Source organism: Lathamus discolor, chromosome 3 (genome assembly GCF_037157495.1).
Source record: "Lathamus discolor isolate bLatDis1 chromosome 3, bLatDis1.hap1, whole genome shotgun sequence".
Taxonomy (NCBI): domain Eukaryota; kingdom Metazoa; phylum Chordata; class Aves; order Psittaciformes; family Psittacidae; genus Lathamus; species Lathamus discolor.
The window spans coordinates 11,526,992-11,551,443 of record NC_088886.1 but is presented as its reverse complement, the minus strand read 5'-3'; the positions used below and the strand labels follow the sequence as shown (position 1 = coordinate 11,551,443).

Here is a 24,452-nt window from a genome sequence, read left to right as displayed (position 1 = left end):
CAACACCTTTTAAGCCTATCAAATAGTCCCACATGTATCAAGGATACTGTGTGATCTCACCTCTAATGTTTTACAAAGTGTTTGAGGAACACCGACTTTTGTTCAGGCCCCTGATCAGGCTGCCTATTCCTGAAGCAATCAAGAAGAATCCTTTCCTAAAGCAAGCCTTACACTACACACATTAGAAAATGACAGAACTCTGAAAGTGAAACAGTGAAGACAAAGCATGAGATAGATTTGAGGTTTCCTGTGAATTTTCACATTATCAACTGACCTCTACTTGAGTGCTGCTTTCAGAATATTTTTAACCTGAATACCAGAAATACTTCCTTATGAGTTATGCAGAAGATATTTTTGTTGTACTTCTGAATCAATAGTGTTAATACTTCATTCCTCAAGACAAAGTGACAATCATCCCAAGTAGAGAAGGCATGACTGAAGCATATATAGATGATGAAAAGCAAATCTTCCATGCTCTCTCACTTCCTTGGTAGATTTTTACCATCCCTCTGCCAAGAGGTCTGTGCTTCTGCCCTCCCAGCTCAACCAGATGGAGGGACTGTTCATGCACGTCATCTTCACAGGAAGTGAGAGCAGCCTAATCTACTGCTCGAGGTTTTTCAGTCCAGTGTGGTTTATGGTGCAACCACTCCCCTCTTGCTCAAGAAACCTGACTCTTCTGAGATACCTGGGAGTAATACCTTCCATACCTACCTGGGAGTAATCTTCCACTGCAGTAGTCTCTACTATCAGCTTTAAAGAGTAAGTTAAGGAGATGTCCATGAAGAACATCTCTGCACCGGGACAAAAGAACGAAGAGCAAGATAACATGAAGTCTTTTCCAACCTTATGCTTTATAAATTTGTGGAGTCAAAACCAAAGAAAAACACAAATATGTACAATGTAGTGGGAAGGCCTAAACAGCAAGAAAAATGGCAAAGCTTAACACAAGCAAAGCTTGCAGAAAGCAATTATGCCTAATGGGAAAGATTCAGTTTTGAGGAAATAAGCACAATTATCTCCAGTACATTAATGACAAGAGGAAAACTCTTGTTACCACATTGTAAGTCTGGAGACATGATAAAAGTTCACATGCACACCAGAACCAAGCTATGGTTCCAGCAACACTAAATCTCATATACAACAGCTATCAGAGAAAAACACCTGAACACAATTAGTCTTCCCATCTTCCTCTACTTAAACACACAAGCATTCTGCCCAATTAAGTGATTTTATGGAGATACTACTGTCACCTTGAAGAATGTAATGTTGGCCTACACTCTGGTGACAAAGTAATGAAGCTGTTCAAAAGCTAAAGCCAGAGTTGTACTGAGACAAATTCATCTCTCAGTTTCGTATTAACAAAGAAACAAACACTGAAAATAGGAAAAAGTCCATGTTGAGAGTTTTGAAATAATAATCGAAAGGGTATATTAGGATTAAGAAAAGTTTGTCTCTAGTTGGAATGCTCAGGATCTCCTTGATTTATGCTGACATTTAATCCATTCTTCCTTAAAAGAATTCAGGGAGGGAAAACACTGGTTTGACAGTTCTGAAGACTGACATCTCATTTATGCAGCAAACAGGTGGACACTGAGGAAACGAGAACTTGCTTGCAGAGTCCTGGATGTGTGCTGGGGCCTTGTCCTGCATGACGAAGCTCTGTACCAGTTTTATTCTTGGCCATCCTGCAAATACTAGTGATAATGCACAGAATCATGTTTAGATTTAAAACACATTGACGGGTCAAATAATGCAGTGCCTGCTTATCTGTCGAAAGCCAAGTTAATAAAGATTCCAGTCCTGGCAAGCACTGTCTGCAAACTCTAATCCACTGGTTTCCAACACCTTCTCCAGTGGGATTTTGCTGAGTAGGGGAAGCAGCTCCCTTGCCTTGAATTCAGATTCTCTTACCCCTTTTTCTGCACCTTTTCCATGTCCTTTTTGCAGTCATCCTCTCCCTTTAATCTGAACTGGCATTCCTTTCTCTGCAAGCTCACTTATAAAACTACTCAAATATCTTCTTCCAAGAGTAAAATATCTGCAAATGTGTGGAAGGAGGGAAGAAGGCCTCCGTTGATATGATATATCACTAAATGCCACAGGAAAACCGAACCCGCTGTCAGTAATGAGTTGCTAGAGTAGAGTCAATAAGCAAATAGACAGAACCAGCTGTAGAAACATCTCAAACTGGGAAGTTCTAGCTATAAAAGGATAATTTAAAAAATAATAAAATACGGTCTGAATACACCAAAGGAGGTTGCAGAATCTCCTATAATGGAAGTTTAAAAGACAGGCTGAAAATAGCTTCCAAGAAGAAATCACACATACTTGAGCCTGGCTCAGCTAAGGATACTGGAGTAGTTTTTATAACATCCCTTTCTAGCTTTACATTAATTTTTAATTATATATTTAATTGTGTAGATTTTTTATAATAGCTATACACATACATGAACACAGACATTTATAAGACATCTGACTTCATGCCACAACCCACTATAAGTAGATTAAAGACTGGCTAATGATAGTTCAAGATACAGTTCTACCAGAGGAACTGAGGGCTCCTGTTACTCAATATTCTGTATCCAATTCCAGCTCACTGATGGAAGTTGCCACTCAGAAAAATTTGAAACTTCTGAGTTTGTAGCATTACCCTCTTCATGTTATTTCACTAAGTAGTGAAGGCCACTTTATATCTTAGGTCCATCTGAGCAAAAATTAATATAGCCAAATTAAAAACTTATTCATAAATAAGGACTGAAGGCTACAGGAGATCCACACCCATTAAACATATGGTACTAATGTGCTATGATAACAAGTGGTATGTGTTAGAGTGTGACACAAAGCAAAAGGAGAGTTTTTACATGTCATTGTAAGAAGAAAACTAGGGCATTCCAAGTTAAGATGTCCACTTTAAAAAGAGAAAGATGTTGGAGATGATGCCGGGAAGACTTAAACACATATTGCAAGAACTACGTCATTCTCAAAGTGGGGGTGGAACAGGAAAGAGACAGAAATTGGGACTATTTAACACACCAAAAGGCTCAAAACCTAACTTGATAATATACATCAAGTTTTATAAGGAGGAAAGAGGCATTAAAAAGATGCTGCCCCAGCCAAAACAATCCAGAGAACAACTGAGCAGACCAGCAGGTCCTTCAGGTTAAGTCCAAATATACAACAGTGAGATCACACACCGAGCACTGGAACCCATGACACTATCTTTGAGGTCTTCAGAACTGAATTAAAACCTGTTGTTACAGGGTGGGTGAGAGGTATATTTGTGTTATACGTGGTGGCAATGCATGCTGTAGACAAAATACTAGTTACTAGTAAAATATAATGACCTTTGAATATGTGCCGGTGTCTGTGCAGATGACTCAACAACTCTTCCAAGCCTTAACTGTTCAAGAAGTCCATAATACCTTTATTTCTAAACATACAGTTTACCCATGAGACATAAGGGGCAAAGTATAGCATGAAAACAGATATTCATGCCAACAGAGACAGATACTTTTTTTTTTTTTTGGGGGGGGGGCAAGTGACCTGTCTATTGTCATAATTTTTGTGTCTGAAATCCTATGAGTTAGTCCCTCACTCTTGTACAGTTCTCACTCTACACTGTTTATTTTAGTTAGCAAGTTCTCGCAAACCTAGGTCAGAGGCCAAAAGAAAAAGGTGACATCAAACATTTCTGCACTGGACTCATCAAGGTCTGCAAAATTACAGACAAACACAGAGCCAGCTGTTAATCAAGCAGAGTGGTAATAAAGTCAAAAAGTACAGGAAAAAAAAGCTCTCAATGAGTCACTTTGAGAAAGGCAGATCAGCACTACCTGTCAGATCTACAAGCCAGATGTTTCAGAGATCAAGCCCACCAGCATGACAATGTGCCTGAGAGACACGGTGTCATACATGACACAAACCATAAATTACAGTAGATAGTGTAAGTCAGATGTACAGAACTACCAGTTTTATCCTAGGTACAAGTATTTAACAAGAAAGAATTATATGTGTGCTCTTCACTCTGCCCCTAAGCACCACTCCACATCAGCCCTGTTTCTCATTTCACATTTGACAGCACGATGCTGCTTATCTTTAAGGCACCTTGAAGACGTGAAATAAATACAAGAAACAGGATCCTAGCCCCAGGCACAGTGTATGTATTTAGACAGGCCACATTCCCTGATCAGCCAGCACTTTTGAAATTTGGAGCACATGAATTTGACCATACAAAATAAAGACTAAAAACTAATTGACTGAGTACCATCATTCCAGGGTATTCAAGTAGCAGGCCTGACCGCATAAACACATACAGAGTGAATATCCTGAGGATACTGGATCTTTGGAACCACCACCTCACTTTGTATTCAGACTTAGCCTTGCAGCTGGGTAGCACTAGTTTTGTAGTTTGTGGAGTCCATACATTAGAGAGTACACTGACATATTTCCAGCATTTGCTTCTCAAGGGTATCCATGTGATATCAGCCCATTGTATCTTGTTTTTCAGATGGCTTTGATGCATTTTACAAGACATCTTCGTAAATAAGCCTGACAAATGTGATATAGAAGGAGCTACTATAGTGTAGTAGTTCCATAATCAAAAGAGTAACTAGTGGTTCACAGGTAAACCGGTGAGATTATCAAGCAGGACTCTGGAGGAACCTACCTGACATCAAACCAGGGAGTAAAGGAGGGACAAGAACTTCTGAGACAGGATTAGAATTCAAAGTGATTTTGAACTTCTTGAAGGGGGCAATATACACACGCAAGAGAAAAGCAGCATTATTCAACCTACTAGGGATTACTATGTAAAATCTGCTGTGAAACCAGGAAAACTGTGTTGCCAGAAATCTTGCAGGAAGGATCTCAAGTTACAGGGGATCATAAACTAAGTGCTTAGCACTCGGGGCTGTCAGTAAGCTGTAATTCTGGAATGAGACGGCTGACTTCCATCTCAACATTTTCTTTGGAGGCACCCATGCTCAGTTGCTTAGCATTTCAGCTCTAAAAGGTAGTGTATTTTGTATTATGCCACATACATCTTATATTCATAGGCTCATCTTTGCCCATCCACCATAAAACAACTATTTCATTAACCAATTTTTTTTAAGGTATTACACACCTTTCTCACTGCTCACATGAATAACCTTCCCAGGTGTATGCTTGAGACACAAACCATACTGACACACTGCGTAGAGTATTTCAAAAAATGGATCTTCTTCCCCTGATGACTGATTCTGAATAATAGAACTCTTGACTCCTTCAAGGTTAAAAGCATAGTTAGAGGTGGTCAAGACTGTGGCCTTGTTGACTTGAATTCTGTCTTCAAATCTGTTCTCTGCCTGTCCCAAAGATCATCTCTATAAGGCTGCACTAGCTTTAGGTAGTTTTGTCAGAGCATAGTCCCTGAGAAACAGAAGTTATTCTTCTCTGGTACACATAATTCAACAATCTAGCTACTGGGGATGGGGAAGCTTTCAACAGTTAATCTCCCCCATCATTACGACACCATTACAACAGCAGTGATGTATATATTAATGATCATATGTATTATGAGGGACACATCCAAGCTGTTACGTATCCCTATTCCCAAGTTAAGAGAATCAACCTCTACCCACTGTACTAGACCGTATTTAAAAAGGAGTTTCCACAGAAAGGATGGAGGGGAAGAAATCACTGAAAACAATTGCCTGTTACATAGCAAAACAAAAATCCCAAACCCTCAAAACAGACCAAGCATTCTTGCTAAATCCCTTGAGTAAACCCAATGTATGATACTCTGAAACAATAGACAAATACATGATTGAAAACGCTCTGGTGACATGGGGATTTTTTTAAACACACCTTTGTTAATTTAAAGGGAAGTCTTTACTGCTTTTGTAGAGTTACTTACACAGCAAGTCTAAAACTATTCTGGATTTTTTCCCAAGTTCAATCATTTAGCTGGGAGCTTGCAGATCAAACTGAACTTTACCTGTGTCAGACCATGAGGCTCTCCTTCCTGGAAGCACATCAAGGTGCCTGCAAGAAATCTGATCATCAGCACAGTAGGATTAATGACAGAGGTGGTCAGGCTGATAAACTAGCAGAACAGAAACCTGATTAAACGAGTATGGAACTGCACCTAAGATAAGGTCGTAATGCATTCTCGACCCTTTGCACCAAAGCTGAAGCCAGACCTTGTTTGAAACTGATGTGAAAGAAAAGGCTTTATCACTCATTGTCTCCCTGCAGGAGGTCTGTGGTTGTTGCTGGGAAAACAGACACTAGATACTCAGACTACCACCATCTCTTAAGAGTAATGCCACCGACTGAGACTGACACCACGTGATGTCTAGTTTAGCTGACTGAATGGGGGAATAGCAGGGGAAGGTTTTTAAAGAGTTGGAAGACTTACGTATGCACAAGAATCACAGAATCACAGAATCCCAAGGGTTGGAAGGGACCTAAAAAGATCATCTAGTCCAACCCCCCTGCAAGAGCAGGGTAACCTACAGTACATCACACAGGAACTTGTCCAGGCGGGCCTTGAATATCTCCAGTGTAGGAGACTCCACAACCCCCCTGGGCAGCCTGTTCCAGTGCTCTGTCACTCTTACAGTAAAGAAGTTCTTCCTGATGTTAACGTGGAACTTCCTATGCTCCAGTTTACACCCATTGCCCCTTGTCCTATCACTGGATATCACTGAAAAAAGCCTAGCTCCATCATCCTGACACCCACCCTTCACATATTTGTAAACATTGATGAGGTCACCCCTCAGTCTCCTCTTCTCCAAGCTAAAGAGACCCAGCTCCCTCAGCCTCTCCTCATAAGGGAGATGTTCCACTCCCTTAATCATCTTTGTGGCTCTGCGCTGGACTCCTTCAAGCAATTCCCTGTCCTTCTTGAACAGAGGGGCCCAGAACTGGACGCAATATTCCAGATGCGGCCTCACCAAGGCTGAGTAGAGGGGGAGGAGAACCTCTCTTGACCTACTAACCACTCCCTTTCTAATGCACCCTAAGATGCCATTTGCCTTCTTGGCCACAAGAGCACATTGCTGGCTCATGGTCATCCTCCTATCCACCAGGACCCCCAGGTCCCTTTCCCCTTCACTACTTTCCAGCAGGTCAACCCCCAACCTGTACTGGTACATGGGGTTGTTCTTCCCCAGATGCAAGACTCTACACTTGCCCTTGTTAAATTTCATCAAGTTTCTCCCCGCCCAACTCTCCAGCCTGTCCAGGTCTCGCTGAATGGCAGCACAGTCCTCTGGTGTGTCAGCCACTCCTCCCAGTTTTGTGTCATCAGCAAACTTGCTGAGGGTGCACTCAGTTCCCTCATCCAGGTCATTGATGAAAATATTAAACAGCACCGGTCCCAGCACCGACCCCTGAGGAACTCCACTAGTCACAGACCTCCAGCTAGATTCTGCGCCATTGACCACAACTCTCTGCCTTCTTCCTTTCAACCAGTTCTCGATCCACCTCACGACTTGATCGTCAAGCCCACACTTCCTCAGCTTATCTATGAGGATGCTGTGGGAGACAGTATCAAATGCCTTACTGAAATCAAGAAAAACCACATCTACCGCTCTACCATCATCCCTCCACCTAGTCACTTCCTCATAGAAGGCTATAAGGTTGGTCATACATGACTTCCCCCTCATAAAACCATGTTGGCTGTTCTTAATGACCCCCTCATCCTTGATATGCCTAGTGATGGAGTCAAGAATAAGTTGTTCCATCATCTTTCCAGGGATGGAGGTAAGGCTGACCGGTCTATAATTACCCGGGTCCTCCTTCTTGCCCTTCTTATAGATTGGTGTGACCTTTGCCATCCGCCAATCCTCAGGCACCTCGCCCATTTCCCACGACTTACCAAAAATGATGGAAAGTGGCCTAGCAATGACCTCCGCCAGCTCCCTCAGCACCCGTGGGTGCATTCCATCCGGACCCATCGATTTACAGATAAACTAGGCATCAGGGATCCCTCTCAATCAATGTAAGTTCTCAAACAGCTGTTTACCACTGTATGCCACCACCTGACAAAACCAAGTCCTTTCTTAAAGTAAGATATTCTTAACAGATCACTGTGAATTTGGGAAATTTACCTTTACTTTTAGCCACTTTTTCCCTCATCTATTTTTGTTTCATAGCAATCACTAATACCATACTTTTCTGCCAGATATGCAAGCACCTTGTCTCAGAGCACTTCTCCATGATGTTACTCACCAGTGTGTGGTAGATTATTACAGTTAATTCACCTGTTCTGTCTGTTCACAAAGTATGTAGCTACTCAACTACAAAACTCTTTGAAGTCCCAACATGATTGTCAATACCACTGTATGATAAATTCATAACCTAAGCACTGCAAAATACAGGTATTAAAGAGGGTTAAATCCCAGATTTACAGAACAGGGAAAGACAAAGTCTAATCTGCAACACTGATAGAAACCTGAGACAAAACTACTTCAAAATACAAATTATAAAATTTACACAGACAAACCAAAGTCTGTTACTCCCCAGTTACTTAAAGATTACCTAACTCTATTTGTACCTTTATACACTTCACAGCAGCTTCACCATAAAAGCTGTAAAGATGAGTTCCAGTCACACACAGAATATTAAGAAATGTCTAGAAACAAAATCAGTTGCTAGAAAATGCATTACAGAAAGTTTTCCAAACAGGTAAATAAGAAAAAACATTACATATATGGAGATATAAATTACTTTAATGAGTATTAAAGCAACATAAAATTAACTTTCATTTTCTAATTCACACATCTATTCACAGCAATAAAGCTGAAATAAGAGGTTTCTTTTGTTTAACTGCTTAAAGACCGCATGAAATGCATGGAATGGGCATAATATATTGTGAGATAAAGTTTTCTGGCATTTCTTGAAAATGGAAACTATTTGGAAGGTGACTTTGTTTAAAGTCAGGAACTAGAACAAGAAAAAAAATACTTTTGCAGTGCCTGAAAGCCTGGAAGTCAACTCAATGTCCTATTCCTCTACTATAAAGCTTACAAGAACAGTCAAAACAACAGAAATAGCAGCAGCACTACAAAACTGGGGTTACCTGTATCGTTTCACAGAGATCTTACCCACTTCCCAGATTCATAGCAGCAAGTCACTGACAACATCAGATTTTCTCATTCAGACCACTTAACTTCAAACCGATCTCTGACTGAGTTAGAAGCATGGAATGACAAGTACCAAAGGAAACAGAAGAGCTGTATGGTAATTTCTGTGCAATCATTTTTTTGTTTGTTTCAATTTTGGTGTAGATCTCCTAACACATGTATCTAGTGCTGGGAGGCAAAGACTGCCAAAGGAATAAGTGCAATCCCACAAAACTAATAAACTAACTACATTAAAGACGTTCATACTTATATATGAGAGAACCAGTAGCCATTGGTGTTTAATACACTACATGATGGCAAAAATACATAGCAGAGTCCAAAAGATGGATCAATTTTTTCAGCTTTTTCTGTTTCTCCCAAAGAGCCCCTACAACTCTGCAAATAAATTACAAGTGATAAAAAACAGCTGGAGGAGTGACAGAGAAAATATCTGAGGCCTGCAAGGTCTTCATCACTCATCCCCAGCAGCACAAATATTGTTGTCTTCCATTAAAAGAACTTCACTGATACTGTCAGACATTCTCAGCACCAAACACTGAGCAACATGAAGAGGAAAGAACTAAACACATACCTTGAACACCTCAGAGAAGAAACCAGAGCCAATTTTCTCACATGTGAAGTCATCAAGACGCGTAAGTCTGGAAAAGGCACTTATCAGGGCTCTGTATGAAGAGGTACAAACTCTTCCTATCTGGGATGCAGTCCCTTCTCCTCCAGTGCCACCATCCAAGTCTTCAGTGCGCTCCAGGCGTGGTGGAAATCCTGCTATTGAATTCCGCTTACTTCGGTCCATTTTGAAAACAAGGTTTTATTTTGCTAAGGGAGGACTTCTCACATCTTAGGTGACTTGCTGTCTCCTCTACTCTTGTTGGATCCTAAAATACAAGAAATTGAGATTGCCGTCATTGTAAACTTATCTAACAAGTTTGATAGGAAACCACAACACCACAACCAATCACAAAGCATCATCAGTAAAAACAGACAATCAATTCAATTTTCATTTAGATTCACAGAAATACCCTATGCTCTGCCTACTACAAGATGAATAGGTCTGGAATTCACAATTTCACTGGTAATTAACAACTTTCATTCCCTTCCCCTGCCCATTTCTTTTTTACTTAAGTTCTGGTTGCTAAAGCAAGTAACTAAGCAGAAGGAAACCCACAAAATGTAATGTTCTATTTACTTCAGTAGCAGCTCGTGACCAACCAACCGCTATTCCAAGAAAGCGTTTCACACTGGGCTCAAACTTAAACAGGGGAAGTTCAGGTTAGATGTAAGGAAGAAGTTCTTTACTGTGAGGGTGATGAGGCATTGGAAAGGGTTGCCCGAGGAAGCCCTGGCAGTACTCAAGGCCAGGTTGGATGGAGTCTTCAGTGACATGGTTTAGTCCAAGGTGTCCCTGCCCATGGCAGGAGGGTTGGAAGCAGATGATCTTAAGGTCCTTTCCAACCCTAACTGTTCTATGATTTTATGACTAGGGACTGCACAAGTGATCCCTAACTATACAAAAAATAGATCAACTTTCGGTTAACATAAGGAAAATTATTAGCTATTAATAACAGTAGCTGGAGCATTAAAACCTTTGTTTTTAAAGCTCCTACCTGTAAGTGTTCCAAGATTAATTTCTTAACTGGTATGAACATAAGTTTACATCCACTAAAGATCTAGCCCTCATATTTATAAAAACATCAACAATCCTGCTACAAACCCGAAGTATTCTTATAAGAAACTACCAGAACTACTGTCCCCACAACCACCCATTTTAAAGCTATATTCATTTCAGTTCAACTCAAGACACAGGAAACAAGCCACACTTGGCAAGCAGGAGAAGAGAGAAGAAAAAGGAAAGAAAGGAAAAAAAAAAATCCCAAGTAAAAAGCCCACCCCAACAAGTAAGGAAATTTTTTGTTTTTCATTTTAAGAGACTGATGAAGTACTCTGTACGACTCTGGAGCCCATTCGATTCAGCCTGGACTGGCAAACTTTACAGGTAGCCTACTTTCATTATTGTTATTACTATTATTATTAACTTTATACTTAGGAGGTTATTCATCTTTTCCACACTTAGCTGTTCATTTACAGCAATCTGGTGAGCCCCTTATAAAACCTGAGCAAAGTGAGCAGAAACCAGATTTCTCTATCCCCTCCCTACCTCTGAGAGGGAATGAAAAACTGGAGGGAGGGGAAGGAAACCATAAAATCTAGAACAAAAATGGTGGACAACATAATCACAAAGCAGGGAGCAGGGGATTCTACTGTTTACACAGATGTACAGAACCTGAACAATATACTAAATTTGAAGAGCATTTCAAAACCAGAAGGACACCAGCTGTCCTCTGAATATATAACAGCACTGCTATACCCACATGTTGTATGCTGCGTATCTTTCAGAGATGCCCTGTGCCAACACATCAGAACAACACGTAGTCCTTCCCTGCCTTCAGAAATAAGCTCTGGTGAACTGCATGGAATTTGAGCTTGTCCTCTCCAAGAAAAAAAAACACCACCACTAAAAAGCTGTATTTTTCAAGGGTGTTTATTTCAAACATCTTAACACTTACCTCTCTAAAAAGGAGTCAGTGGGTATAAGAGATCCTTACCAGCACCTGATTGAGAAAATTTAATCTCTCTCAAACCCCACATAATGGTATTCCTACAGAGTTTTATGTGCAGCCTCCCACATGCGTGAGCTTACTGCACGTTTCAGATGATAGTACTACACAGCCTAATGTTATGGTGTGGCCGACTGCCACACAGATCATCAGGATCCAATTTCTGACCTCATGTTCTTAACCCATGAGCCTTGAGGGTCTGGAAATGGTACAGAAGCACCATGGGAAGATAGAGCCTGTTATATATCCCCAGATGAGAAAAATAGCTCGGAGAACCTCCTCAACTGCAGAGAAGATGCCCAGGAATTTCCAAGGCACACTTAAATAATTCCTTTTGATCTGAAAGGACCAAACTATAATTTGGCTACTTTTCAAGGAGATAAAGAGAGAACTGCCTATGGAAGGAGGACTGATGGGAAACCTTGGTGTTAATAATTCATTTTCTGGAAGAAGAGACGGAAGTATCTTCAGAGACTGACCAGAAAAGCTGCTGTAATTAAAGAAACAGTTTTTTAGAACTTATTTGCACCAGAGTACCCCCATGTGCTAGACACTTTCCAAGGAAGGGAGCAAGCACTTGCCCCAGAAATGCGCAATCTGACATTCCAGTACCACAGTAATGCCATATGATGTGGCCCCTGGAGCTTGGAGACACCCCTGCTAAATCCAGTGAAACACATCCACACTGCAGCCCAGCAAACTAAACCAACTTGTAAATCAGGACTCTTAAGTTCAAGCAAGAGATATGCAAAAACAAATTAGGGAAGACTGCTGCTGCCTTAACCAGAGGAAGATAGCAAGTTAGGTAAGTTATCTTAAACAGGAGGAAAAGCCTAGGTCTGTCTTAAGCATCCAGACACCATTAACAAAAGATCAGCTCTCAACATAGTCTCTGAATCTATTTAACAAAAACAAAACAAAAAATCCCCCTCACACATACACATCCTGTTGATTGAAATCACATGGTGAACTTTGCAAAACTCTGCACAAATCCCACAATGAAAGAAGAGATTCAAAGTACTTCGCACAACATAAACCCCAAAAGGTTTTGCCATCTGGATTCCCAAGTAACCCATTCCTTCATTTTTGCCTGCTAGCTTGCCGTCTTTCCAGACAGCTACAACAAATCCTTGGAAATTACTAGGATAAAGCTCCATTTGTCTAGTATTCTGCCCAGGATTGCATACACAGAATGAGAGGAAGAATTTAAGTGGGCACCATTCCAAGTGGGCTCCTGTCATTCTGGCCAATTAAACTAATGGTCACATTCTCCATGAAATCAAGCAAGGTTTAATCGACTTTCAAGTCAGTCTGAGGTACTTTAATTTACTACCTTGTATGGTTAATTAAAGTGCTCTGAACAGAATCCAAGACTATTCTGCAAATCCTGTAACCAACTAAGAGGTTGTTGGATGGGTTTTCTTCAGCTTCAAAATTCCACAGCTGTGCTCAAAGGCCAGGTAAAAAAAAAAAAAGACACTGAACACTTTAAAAAAAACCACCCCCCAATAAATTCTCAGCTTTCAGAACAATTTTTCTGACATCTTTATACAAGAAAAATGCTCCCCACCCCGCCAAGACAGAAATAACTTAGAAATACACCTCTTAAAATGCATACCTGCCCTACTCATCCATTTATTACATTACTGAAAAGCACAACTGCAGCACATTGCATACCCTACCACATTTTCATTTATTGGTAAATGAAATTGAAGAAAAAAAAAATCCATGTTAGCATTATATGAAGATCAGTTTCTCCACTAAAAGAAAGCCTTGACTTTTTAATCATGGAAAGTGCTATAAATACAAATACTGTCAGCATTTCTTTGGCTATGTAGAGGTTTGGCTTTCAAAACCAATGCATAAGACTTCATTTGAAGATGGAAACCCCACAATAGCACATCAAGTTATACCCCTCAGTAACAACGTAAAACTAACAGGTGACATATATTAGCCAGTACTTAACATTTTCTATTTTATAGACATAAAAAGGGACAAGGCTTGTCAACTTTAGCAGCATCCCTTTATAACTCAGGGCATAAGACAAGATCTTTCCAAAATAAACATTTCAATTCATTACTAAGACGTTTTCTGTCCCCAGTATCTTTATAAATACGTGCATATTTGCACTCAAATGTCAAGCTCACAATTTCCTAAAAGATGGCCTTAACAACAACAACCATTTTTAGACAGAAGACTGTCGCTAGGCATTCAGCCTGGAAAGCCATAAATCTGGTGGATGCATGGTATTAATTTGAAAAGGTTTTCTGAAGAACAAGATGCCAAAGCTTTGACATAAGTAATTTGCCAAGAGTTAACTATTTAAGCTCACAGTCTGCTGTAGCTTCAAAACCCAGCACTACAGAAACAGGAAGGAATTATGCTGGCAAGTGTCACTCAACAAAATAACAGCTTGGGGGGTGAGGGAGAAAAATTCACTGTAGTAATGTGCAAATTTTAGAAAAGCTTAAAGGGAATGTAAAGAACAAAATCTTCCAAAGACTGAATTCACTTTGAAGTCATTTGCCTGCAGGAAAAAGAAAAAAAATGGGAACGAAACACGAGAACTCAAACTAAACAGGTAACAAAGACCAGGCATTCCACAAGTTTATTCTCATCTGCTGTCATCCCCTTTCCTAACAGAGGGAAGTTCCCTGGTTTGTCCGTAACTTGACTATGGGAGAAAGATAGTACCAAATATTTACAGACAAGGTAGCTATAAGTACCGGAGCTTGCACTGTGTTTGGCCGAGCTCATCCTGAAGCTGAAGTTTTTTTGACTGCTTTTACAGGACAAGTCTCAAGTGCAGTTTATAGCTTCAGTTACCACACTGTGCTTGAACATGAAAATCCCAACATTTTCTATTTTCATTTAGGTAACATTTTGCTTTAATTTCGTCTCCCCTGTAGGAGATAATTCCTAGCTCTAGCCAGTACTGTCAGAGAACAAGCTTCCCACAACCAGGGCTGACATTCCCCAGAAGAGACCTGCATTAACCCTACTACACCACTCCAGAAACTAGAAGTCTGCTGAACTGCACTGTGGTTTTATAATGCAAACAAACCTCCAGGAGAGGCTAAGCTGAAACAAACAGTTCATTTATTTTGTGACTGTAGCCAAGCTTGAAACCAGTACGAGAGACTAGCTATTAACTTACTGTAGAGCTCAGGATTCAGGGCCAAGGTTGTACGTTTAAAAACATTTGCATTAAGCACAGGCATAAATTGTGACATGTATTTAGAAACCAAATATAACTGGGGGAGCTAAGAGGGGAGGAATATTAAAAACCCACAAACAGAAACCCACTTGACCCTTATGCCCACAGTATAATTGCCAACAGTTGCCAGGGTCCAATTATAACACAAAACTACACCTCCACAGAAGACCTTGCAAAAATCCCTTCCTCTCCTGGCCTGGGTTTAGTCACTCCAAGCCACAGTGCAGACAGACTCCAGCCTAGTTACAGAGCATCACTAGAGTTAGATAATCACTCAAGTAGATCATGTACAATACACAGCTGCTGCTTCAAATGGATAATTTAAATATATTATGTTTGCCTAACAAAACAGAGCTCAGTAAAGACACTGAGAAGCAGCTTATGCCTTCCAGGTGTCAACAAGCTGACGTTTACTTAGCTCTTGAGAAAAACAAGGCGAATGAAAGCCTTCCAGTACCACCAGGCATTGTAACATCTCAATAATCAAGGAATTTCCCCCTCAGCCTCTCTGCCAGGTTTATGACTGAGGGCTGACAGCTCTATTAGCAGGGCAGGCTTCACAAGAGACAGGAAACAACTTTCAGTTGTTTTGATGCAGCCAGTGAGACAATCCAGCACAGCACAGGCAAGAAAAGAGAACCAGAACACTTGTAAGAGAGATGAAGCCACCAGGCTGCATTTCATACCTGACTCACCTCTCTTGGATACAATCTTATATTTATACACCATCACACGAGGCAGTCAATATCTGTATTTTCCAGCTAAAAGCATCATCTCCACAAATATTTAAAGCACATTCTGTAACCTACCCTTAAAATACACCTGCAACACCACTCCATGCTACTGGCTTTGCATTACAGTGAAACACCAGGTTTACTTCAGGTACTGGCTGCACAAACCAACCACAGTCTTGACTTGTGAATTTTTGAAGTGAGCAGAGGGCTTCCTAAATCTGTTGTTGTTGTTAAGGTAGTGGGGACATTTAAGTCTGCTGCTATTTATGTATCAATCTGAAACACCCTGGGTAACAAGGGGAAACATAGAACTCAGTTTGTGTACAAAGTCAGCCTTCAAAAGTACATCTCAACTACATTCCTGGTTGCAAGAGCTACCGCAGTTCCCAGGGCAGGCAATGGGACAGATAATCATATCAAAAAGTAGCTTAGCCACTACCAGAAATGTGCTCAACTTAAGAAAAAGTGACAGGACCATATGAAAAGCAGCTTACTATCTAAGTCAAAAAGAGGACTGGGCAACAGACAACAGATGGAGCCAGGGTGATAGAGCTGCCAATTATTAGATGTACTTATGGATAAATACACAACTTCAAGAGAAGACATGAAGGAATAAGCAGGAAAAGGGTTTTAAAAAAGAAAAACTATGAACATTTTCCCTTTTAGAGCTTGCCTAGAAGAGCTCTTATTGTTGTGCCAGGCTGCAAGATACCATGCTGCAAGGATACAATAAAAAGCTTTGCCATTGTGCAAATGCATGGTTCTCGGCTACAGGAAGAATACAGAAAGGGAACCTATGATGCAAGTGAACCACAGGCTTCATTCCTTTCTGCAGCAGACACTGAGCAACAGTCTTCTCCTTTAACCCTGCATTTCTTTCATGAATCTGTGAAATCATTTGCATAAAGAATTCTAATGGCAGAAGCAAGTGTAGAGAGCTGATGGGTACAATGAGGTTATGGGAGGCCTATACCACCACAACACAGCATCTGGATCAACTTTCTGCTTCCACAGTCACAAAAATATCATAGACTCATAGAATGGTTTGGGTTGGAAAGGACCTTAAGATCATCCAGTTCCAATCCCCTGCCAAGGGCAGGGACACCTTGCACTAGACTGTGTCGCCCAAGGCTCTGTCCAGCCTGGCCTTGAACACTGCCAGGGATGGAGCATTTATCACTTCTCCGGACAGCCTGTTCCAGCGCCTCACCACCCTAAAATATTAAGAAGTGAAGTGAGGATTGCTCCATCCCTGTCTCCTGCTCTGCTCCAGTTGCCGGCTGCTCACCCCAGTGAAACAGCACAATTCCAAGTGAAAACACAGGAGATAGCACACACACACCACCAGGTACAGTGAACACATCCCTCTGCCTTCAGTTCAAGCTATTTGTGTTCTACCTGCAAGTTTTACAGGAGAAGAAACAAAAATGGACAATGGAATCACACAGCTGTACAGTATACTTCTGCAAGAGTCAGAAAATGACATTTTTATTGGCCTATCAGGATACGGTATGCAACAATAATTTCCAAAGATGATGACTAAATGGAAAGGTTTATAACTAGTCCACTGGGCATAGTGGAGGTTCTCATAAAAAAATCTTATCTTAGGTTGTAAATTCCACTGCCTAATTAAGTCCATGGAACTGTAAAAGCCTGTTGATTCTGCAGACAATAAAACAGGCTAGAACTCTGATCTCTGCTGAAAAATATATCATTTCAGTTGAAGCAGAAAGGCTTCTCATAAATTAGCCTACATATCAGCTGCAAGACTTTTTTAGGGGAACAAACAGAAATGTGTAAACTTACATAAAATTAGTACTCTTGAAATTTCAGCTTTCAACTATCAAGGTACCACCTATCAGAATACCTAAGTGGAAAGTCCTCCGTACTTAAAGCAAATGCATTTGCCACCCTCAAAGGAATACAACATGAAAAGCGATCATCTGCATTTATACAGCACTTTTCATTTGAAGGCCATCAAGCAAACATATATGCACATACACCTGAACAGTAGAGCCTGTCATTAAGTCATGATTCACGTACTCTTTCTTACAGGGCAGAGCTTGAAACAGCAAAACAGGAGCCAAGCTTTCACACCTCTTGGCAAAATGACCATCTCCTGCGGCTGGGCGAAGCTAAGGCAGAGAGACCCTTGCCCCCGGATCAGGGCACGGGTTGCTGCGCCGGCAGCTCAGGAGTCCCGCTGAGCCTGACCCGCTCCCCCTCATCCCGGGGGGGGAACGCGGCCGCCCCACGCACTTGCCCACCGCAACGCATCTCTCCCCTCACCACAGCGCCCGGGGCGGGTGGCGGCGGGACCCCACCGGCTGCCCCGGCCCCTCCGCTGGAAGCTGCCGTTACCCGGAGCGGACCCTCACCTCCGCCGGGGGTGTCTCCAACCCGTGAGGTCCTTCCCCTCAGCGGGGACCCCGGCGGAACGCGGACAGACAGACAGACAGACGGACGGACGGACGGACGGACACACACTCGCCGCGCGCTACCACAGCGGCCGCGCGCCGGCCGTTACCTGAGCAGCGGCGCCAGCACGGCCTGCGGGCGACAGGGGCTCTCATGGCCCAAGCCGCAGCCAATTCCCGGCCCTTCAACAGCCCGGCAAGGGTCTGCCGCGCCGCTGCGGCAAGCGCGGGGGCCCCATGTGAGGAGGGAGCCCAGCTGCGGCAACCGGGGCCGCGATCGCCGCGGCTCCTCCCCCTCCTACGGCCGCGGCCCCCGCCTCCTCCCCCCCCGCCGAGCACCACCGCCGAACCGCCCACAGCACCGGGCGGCACTCGCCCGGGAGCCGCCCCTCCCTAGCAGCCAATCGGCGCCCAGAGAAGCCAGATGGATAGTGTCGCTCGACCAATGGAGAAAGGGAAGCTAGGAGGAGGAACTCACAGGTAGTCCAATATGAGCGTCCTTTTCTAATTGGTCACAGCCACTTGAGAGGCAGGCGGTTTGACCAATCAAACGAGAAACAACAACTCCCGAGAGAAGGGACGGAGCCAGTGGCAGGAAAGAGAGGGGGGCGTTGCTAGGGGCGCCTCGGTTTCACTGGCCAGCTTTTGAGGGCGGGTTATAAATAAGAGATTTAGCCAATAGGAGTGCGGTGCGCTAGTGACGGACGGGCGGAAGAGCCAATCACCGTATGTTTATAGGCAGCGGTGGGCTCGAAGCTGTCAGCGGGACGGGTACCGCAACGGGCGTGCGGAGCCCCGACAGGCCGCGCGCGGGTGCCATGGCGACGGCTGGCAGGGGCGCTGAGGGGAGCCGGCGGCGGAGCGCCTTAGACCCGGGCAGCCCCGGCACCAGTCCTCGTCCCGCATCCGACAGCCACACAGACATAGTGACCGTAATTGGGCTCCGTGACGGCATCCCTGAGGTTATTATTACCCCTAATTACCTGCCTCCGACTATGTTTCCCACAGGATCCATCCCTTGTTCCGGGCTCTTCCTCCCTCCAGGTTCAGCAGTGGAACTTTTCCCTTTTTTTTCCAGCTGCCCGCAGCCCAGCCGTGGTGTCAGTCAGAGCACAGAGCATCCTGTTCAGCCCCGCGAGTCCCTGCCTGTAGCCTGCTTAATGCATCCCAAATATTCGGAGGTTTTGGCTGCCAAGCTGTAATAAGTCTGTGATTTTTCACAGACAAACTGTTCTTCGTCAAATTAGAACTTACCCACATGCAGGCAGCCTGTAACAGGTATAGAAAACGATACCTTTCTTCCCGGTAGGACGCGCTGCCAAACTTCAAGTATCCATTCCAACACGTGGCAGGACTAGAACATCTCATTAAATGGTTCTGAGGGGGGACTGGTTTTGTTTTACATTGACAAGGGACTGATCTTTTTCCCTGACCTCATCTTTGGCAACAGCTGAGCTATTTTTACTGAAACCCTTCAAAAAAACAAAGTTCGTTTGCTGTAGAGTCCTGTATTGAATAACCAAATCCCAAACAGTTAAAACTCGCAGAGTGGTTAACTCAAAAGGGTCTCAGACAGGAAGAACGCATTACCCAGCCTTGCCATTACTAATAGAAAAGAGTAATTAGAAAGCATTAGTAATATGTTTTCTCATTATCCTTTGCCATTAAGTTTACATATAATCTTTTCAGCTCAATCCAAAATTCACTTGAGGGAGTTTCATGTTGGAAACATTGGCACCAACTGTGCAAATAGTACCGAATAGAGTACTAATCCTTACGGCTGGATTAAAATCTCTACTCTCCAGTTTATTGATTGAATTTAGTCTCAGAATTTCACCCAGGTCTACAGTGAAACTTTCTCTGTGTATTTAACTGCAAAACACGTAAGCATTTCTGCACAGGTAACAGATTAAAAGTACTTGGTGTGGGGAAAAGAATCGTCCTGGTTTCTTCATTTTCCGCCTGGATTTCCTTCACAGGAAATTTTCCCACACTCCCAAATGTTAAACACCAGCCACATGTAAACATCTATTCTAATGACGGCTTAAACACAGGGTGCAGTGAAGCTTCTGTAATTAAGCCATTAAAAAATTATTATCATGGCTGTCATATTTTAATCAGTGACGAAGCAGATGGAACTATTCAGGTCCAGTGTGTTCTGCTCTTGGGCACTCAAGCAGGTTGGAGCTCCAGAATGGGGCTTGTCAGCAAGACTGATCTTTTAGAACTTACCTTTTAGAGTTACATTTATGTTTTGCTGGGATTTATCTAAACAAGTTGGAAAGACTTTGCAAAGCCAACTCTGGAACGTCTCCGTCCCCATTCTCTGTGCCAGGGTGCAGTGATCCCTGTGGCCTCGTACCCCTTAAAGAAACCCCAGTGCCTTGTCCTTGCATCTTGTATTCCCCCGTATCCCTAGTCCCTGCCGGTTTGGAAGTTATTCGCTAGCTTCAAGATGACATCTGGTGGTAGGTTTTTATTACTTCTTTTGCTGGGAGCTAATCCCAGCACTCAAACAAATGAATTATCTTTCCCCGGTTGCCCATCATATATTTCACTTCTTCTCTGCTTCCCAAACAAGATATATGTTGTCTCAGCTTTTGGCCTGCAGATGTCTTACTGGTGATATCCATGAATAAGCATTTATCCCATGGGCTCACACAAAAGAACATCGTTAAAACATGCCAGAATGATTCAGTAAAGTTAAACCTCAGTTGGAAACACTCTCACTGTATTTTATACAACACCACATGATGTATGTCAGTGATGATCCCTGCTTTGAGAAGGAAATAAGATAGTCTTATGACCCCTCCTACAGCTTTATCTCGAAGGCCTATGTTTTGAAAGCAGAAAAACATGGGGTTTGCTGGTGACCATGTGTGTTTGTGCCTCAGGAGCAGAACCTTTGTCTCAGGAAGTCCCACGTCCCTCCTGGCAGCCGGCAGAAGCACCCCAGCAAATCTGTGGCCTTGAAATCTGCAGAAGACTTTTGGAGCCTTCCCGGAGAGAGGAAAATTAACTATGCGTCCTCATGAAGACTCATCAAAGAGACTCATTAAAGGCAAAGTCTTGCAGATGTCACAGTGTACTTTGCTCTAACCATCTCTCTCTTGCATCCCAGAAGGGTCAGACTGCCTGTAAACACTGCAGGGAGCTCTGCTCCCCGCGGGTATTCCCCTTCCCCAGCTGCCCCCAGGCTGGCTGCCCCGTGCAAAGCTCAGCCACTCCAAACAGCAGCTCCGTGGCTTTGCGGTTTGCTGCTCTCAGGCTGACTCTCCTCCACAGACAGACCATTTTGGCTTTCAAATGTAACCGGTTTGGCAAAAGAGCAGCCAAGGGTTAATTCACAGGGTGGTGATAAAAATAGACATGAGACAAGTTGGGTGAGAGCAGGAAGGAGGGGGGAATTCCCTTCCTCTGGGCTTTGGAAATGCCCCAGAGGAGACAAGTCTGGAAGGCTTCTCCTTGGGAAGGGGGAATCTGCTGCAATGTGGCCACGCAGATTTGCCTCCCCTGTAGCAGAGCAGGTGTTGCCTCAACAGGGAGGTTCTGTGGGCTCCAAAATTAAACTAATGTCAGGCAAAGGGCACTGTCTCTCTCCCCTCCCAAGGGACCAAGAGAGTGGTTTCACTTCACAGCACTGTGATGAGACTGGGCATTTTAGTAATTTAACCCATTACACACTTCATGTAATGAAACACATCAAGGAAAAACATCTTCTTTAGATAGGATTGGTCAAATCCGGCCCTGATTCACACCAGCAGGGATCTGGAGTCATGCCACTGGAGCTGGAAGAGTGAGTCCCAGAGGGAATGCCTGGAATTTGCTCTTGTCTAATGCCAACATTGTCCCTTTCCTAGCCCCTGTCCATGGAAAATGATCCCTTTAGGCTTCCAGTCACACACCAAACCTAGATTTCAGAAAGCATCTTCACAGGCTCCCTGAAGGTGCATCCTCCTGCTGCACCTCCCTCAGCCAGACTTGCAGGTGCGCTCTGCAGACCAATGTGAGCTTTGTTCATGGGCGAGAGGGCATTTCCCACCACTTTGAGCAGGGAAAGCAGAACTGGGGCTGCCCTTGGACTGTGTGCTCCTTGTCATGTCATGACCATCCTCCTGACAGCAAGGAGGGCTCTGGATGAGGACTCAATTCTGTCTCACCACCAAAGTAGACAAGGCAATCAGCATGCCCTCATGCACAAAGCCATGCTGCTGTGTCAGCCCAAACCCAGCACCATGAGCCTCTGCATGGAACCTGGCAACCATGGGATTGCCAGAGCATCTTCCACATTGCTCTTCCAGGAGGCTGGGCAGAGCCCAGGCAGGAGGCTGACAAGCACCAGGCACCCTGCCTCATGAATCAGAGAGGGCTTGTGCTGGGCAGATGGAAGTTCCCAACTTGGCAGCTGCCATGCTGTCACCAGTGTGCTCCCCTCCCTGCTCACCATGGCCATCTGCTGTCTTGGCTTCTGTCTGGAGCCTGTCCACACTGCAATGGTGCTGTGGCGTGGCTATAGCCAGGTTCCTGGTGGCACCATGGGCATGGAGCAGCACAGATGTTGTGGTGCTCCCAGCTATGAGGCTGTGCAAGCACTGGGATGGTGAGCCAGGACTGATGCCGTGTCACTGTGCCTGAGTGGTGTCAGCCTTGGCAGAGCCCGTCAGACAATGCTCAAGCCCTCAAGAGCTGAGGGGAAAGGGTGAGATCCCACTGCTCAGGGCAGGCCTGGGGAACGGCTCCTCTCAGCAGCCCCACAGGTTTGGGGTTGTCTGAATCCAAAATACCAATTCTGTAGGGGAAAACCTTCAACATCTGACAAAGGTATATCCGCATCACACTCACCAGAGTGCAGAAATACAGACTTGCACTAGCCTGGACTGTGGTGGACACCCAAAGAGACCACAGTCCTATTAAACATTGAGGCCATCAGCCCAAACGACCATCAGTCCCACCTCTCCTGCCCCATGGCAAGGCCCAAAAGTGTTCTTTCTTTGCCTGGTGCACCATCCTCGCTCCCCACATAACCCAGCTCCTGTCTGGGATGAAAGCACAGCAGCCTCCCCTTCTCTGGTTACATTCCTCACACTTGCTGCCCTTATCTCTGCAACTACAATGGTGCAGAGACCCATTCCTTTCACAGCACTGAAATCAGAGACCTCTGCCACAGCAGAGCTCTTCAGCTTGGCCATCCCAGCACCTTAGCTCTCCCCCGGCTTCCTCGAGCGCTTTCTGCAGAGCTCCAAGACCTACAAGCATCCAGCTGCTACCAGATCCCTGCTCAGCTGAGAGACCCCGCTCTCGGATCAGCATGCCCCCTGATACATTCAGGTATCCCAGACGCTTAATTTTCCCTGGCTCCCTGAGCCAGCGAAGTCACAGTGTTTGTTGTTCCTCTCCAAGAACAGTTCTCTGCCTCTAATGCTTTGCTGCCTGATCTCCTTTTCTCCTTCAGTTTTGTTCTTGCTTTCTTCCTTCGCTGTGTTACAAAGCTGTGAAGAGCTCTTGGAGCGGAAGATGAGTCAGGACAGATACGCAGGGGGAAGAAGACAAGCTCCCTGCCTTGAAGTCAGGTTTACTGCCTGCGTCATTGTTATTAAAAATAGATGAATGGCAGTGCTCTTTGCATTGGAGGAGAGACAGAGGAGATGTAATATCCCAGGCTGCTGGGCAAATGCTCCCTCTGCCTGCCTGCAAGTCACCCATAGCATCTCCTGCTCTGTGATAAGTTCCTTTTTTTCATGGCTCTGACTTGTGGGATTTAATTTGCTTCCCATAAAAAAACTTTTAATGTTTCAACCTTGGGGAGGGGGGAATGACTCACTCTGGATCAGCTCTTCTGCTCCACTCCGTTGGCAACCAGCTCCCTTGGGAACTGAAAATCCCTGAGTTCTGAGTTGTCTCCCTTTGAGAGCAGCCCCTCTCCCTGTCCTGCAGTAAAGTGCTTCATGAGCATGAGAGCAGCCATCTAGGGGTGATATACTGGCCCATGTAACCCAATACCAACCCTAATCATGCCCAGACCTCCTGAAAAAAGCAGGTTTGCAGGGCGGCATGGGGCAGGCTAGGATCCACTGAGCTCTTTGTAAGGCCAGACCAAGATACCCCATCCTTGGCAGTGTTCAAAGCCAGGTTGGATGGGGCTTTGAGCAACCTGCTCTAGTGGAAGGTGTTCCTGCCCATGGCAGGGGCTTAGAACTAAATGAGCTTTAGGGTCCCTCCCAGTCCAAACCATCCTAGGATTGTATGTGTAACAGTGCTGCTCCTAGTGCCCCATGGCAAAGGGCAGAGGAGAGAGGGGCTGAAGCACAAGAAATGGGATGATTCACCAGAGGGCTCCT

At 44.0% G+C, this 24,452-nt stretch overlaps 1 protein-coding gene across 1 annotated transcript in view; it reads right to left on the bottom strand.

Annotated features, from left to right (window-relative positions):
* The window catches only part of TESK2 (testis associated actin remodelling kinase 2), an 86,156-nt gene extending 67,752 nt beyond the window's left edge, over positions 1-18,404 (bottom strand). Inside the window, exons 1-2 of the mRNA XM_065673486.1 lie at positions 18,225-18,404; positions 9,703-10,006 (exon numbers count right to left, since the gene is read on the bottom strand). Of these exons, the coding sequence (XP_065529558.1) occupies positions 9,703-9,924 (222 nt within the window). The 5' untranslated portion in view covers positions 9,925-10,006; positions 18,225-18,404. The remainder of the gene's footprint in view (positions 1-9,702; positions 10,007-18,224) is intronic.
* Positions 18,405-24,452: the final 6,048 nt, after the last annotated feature.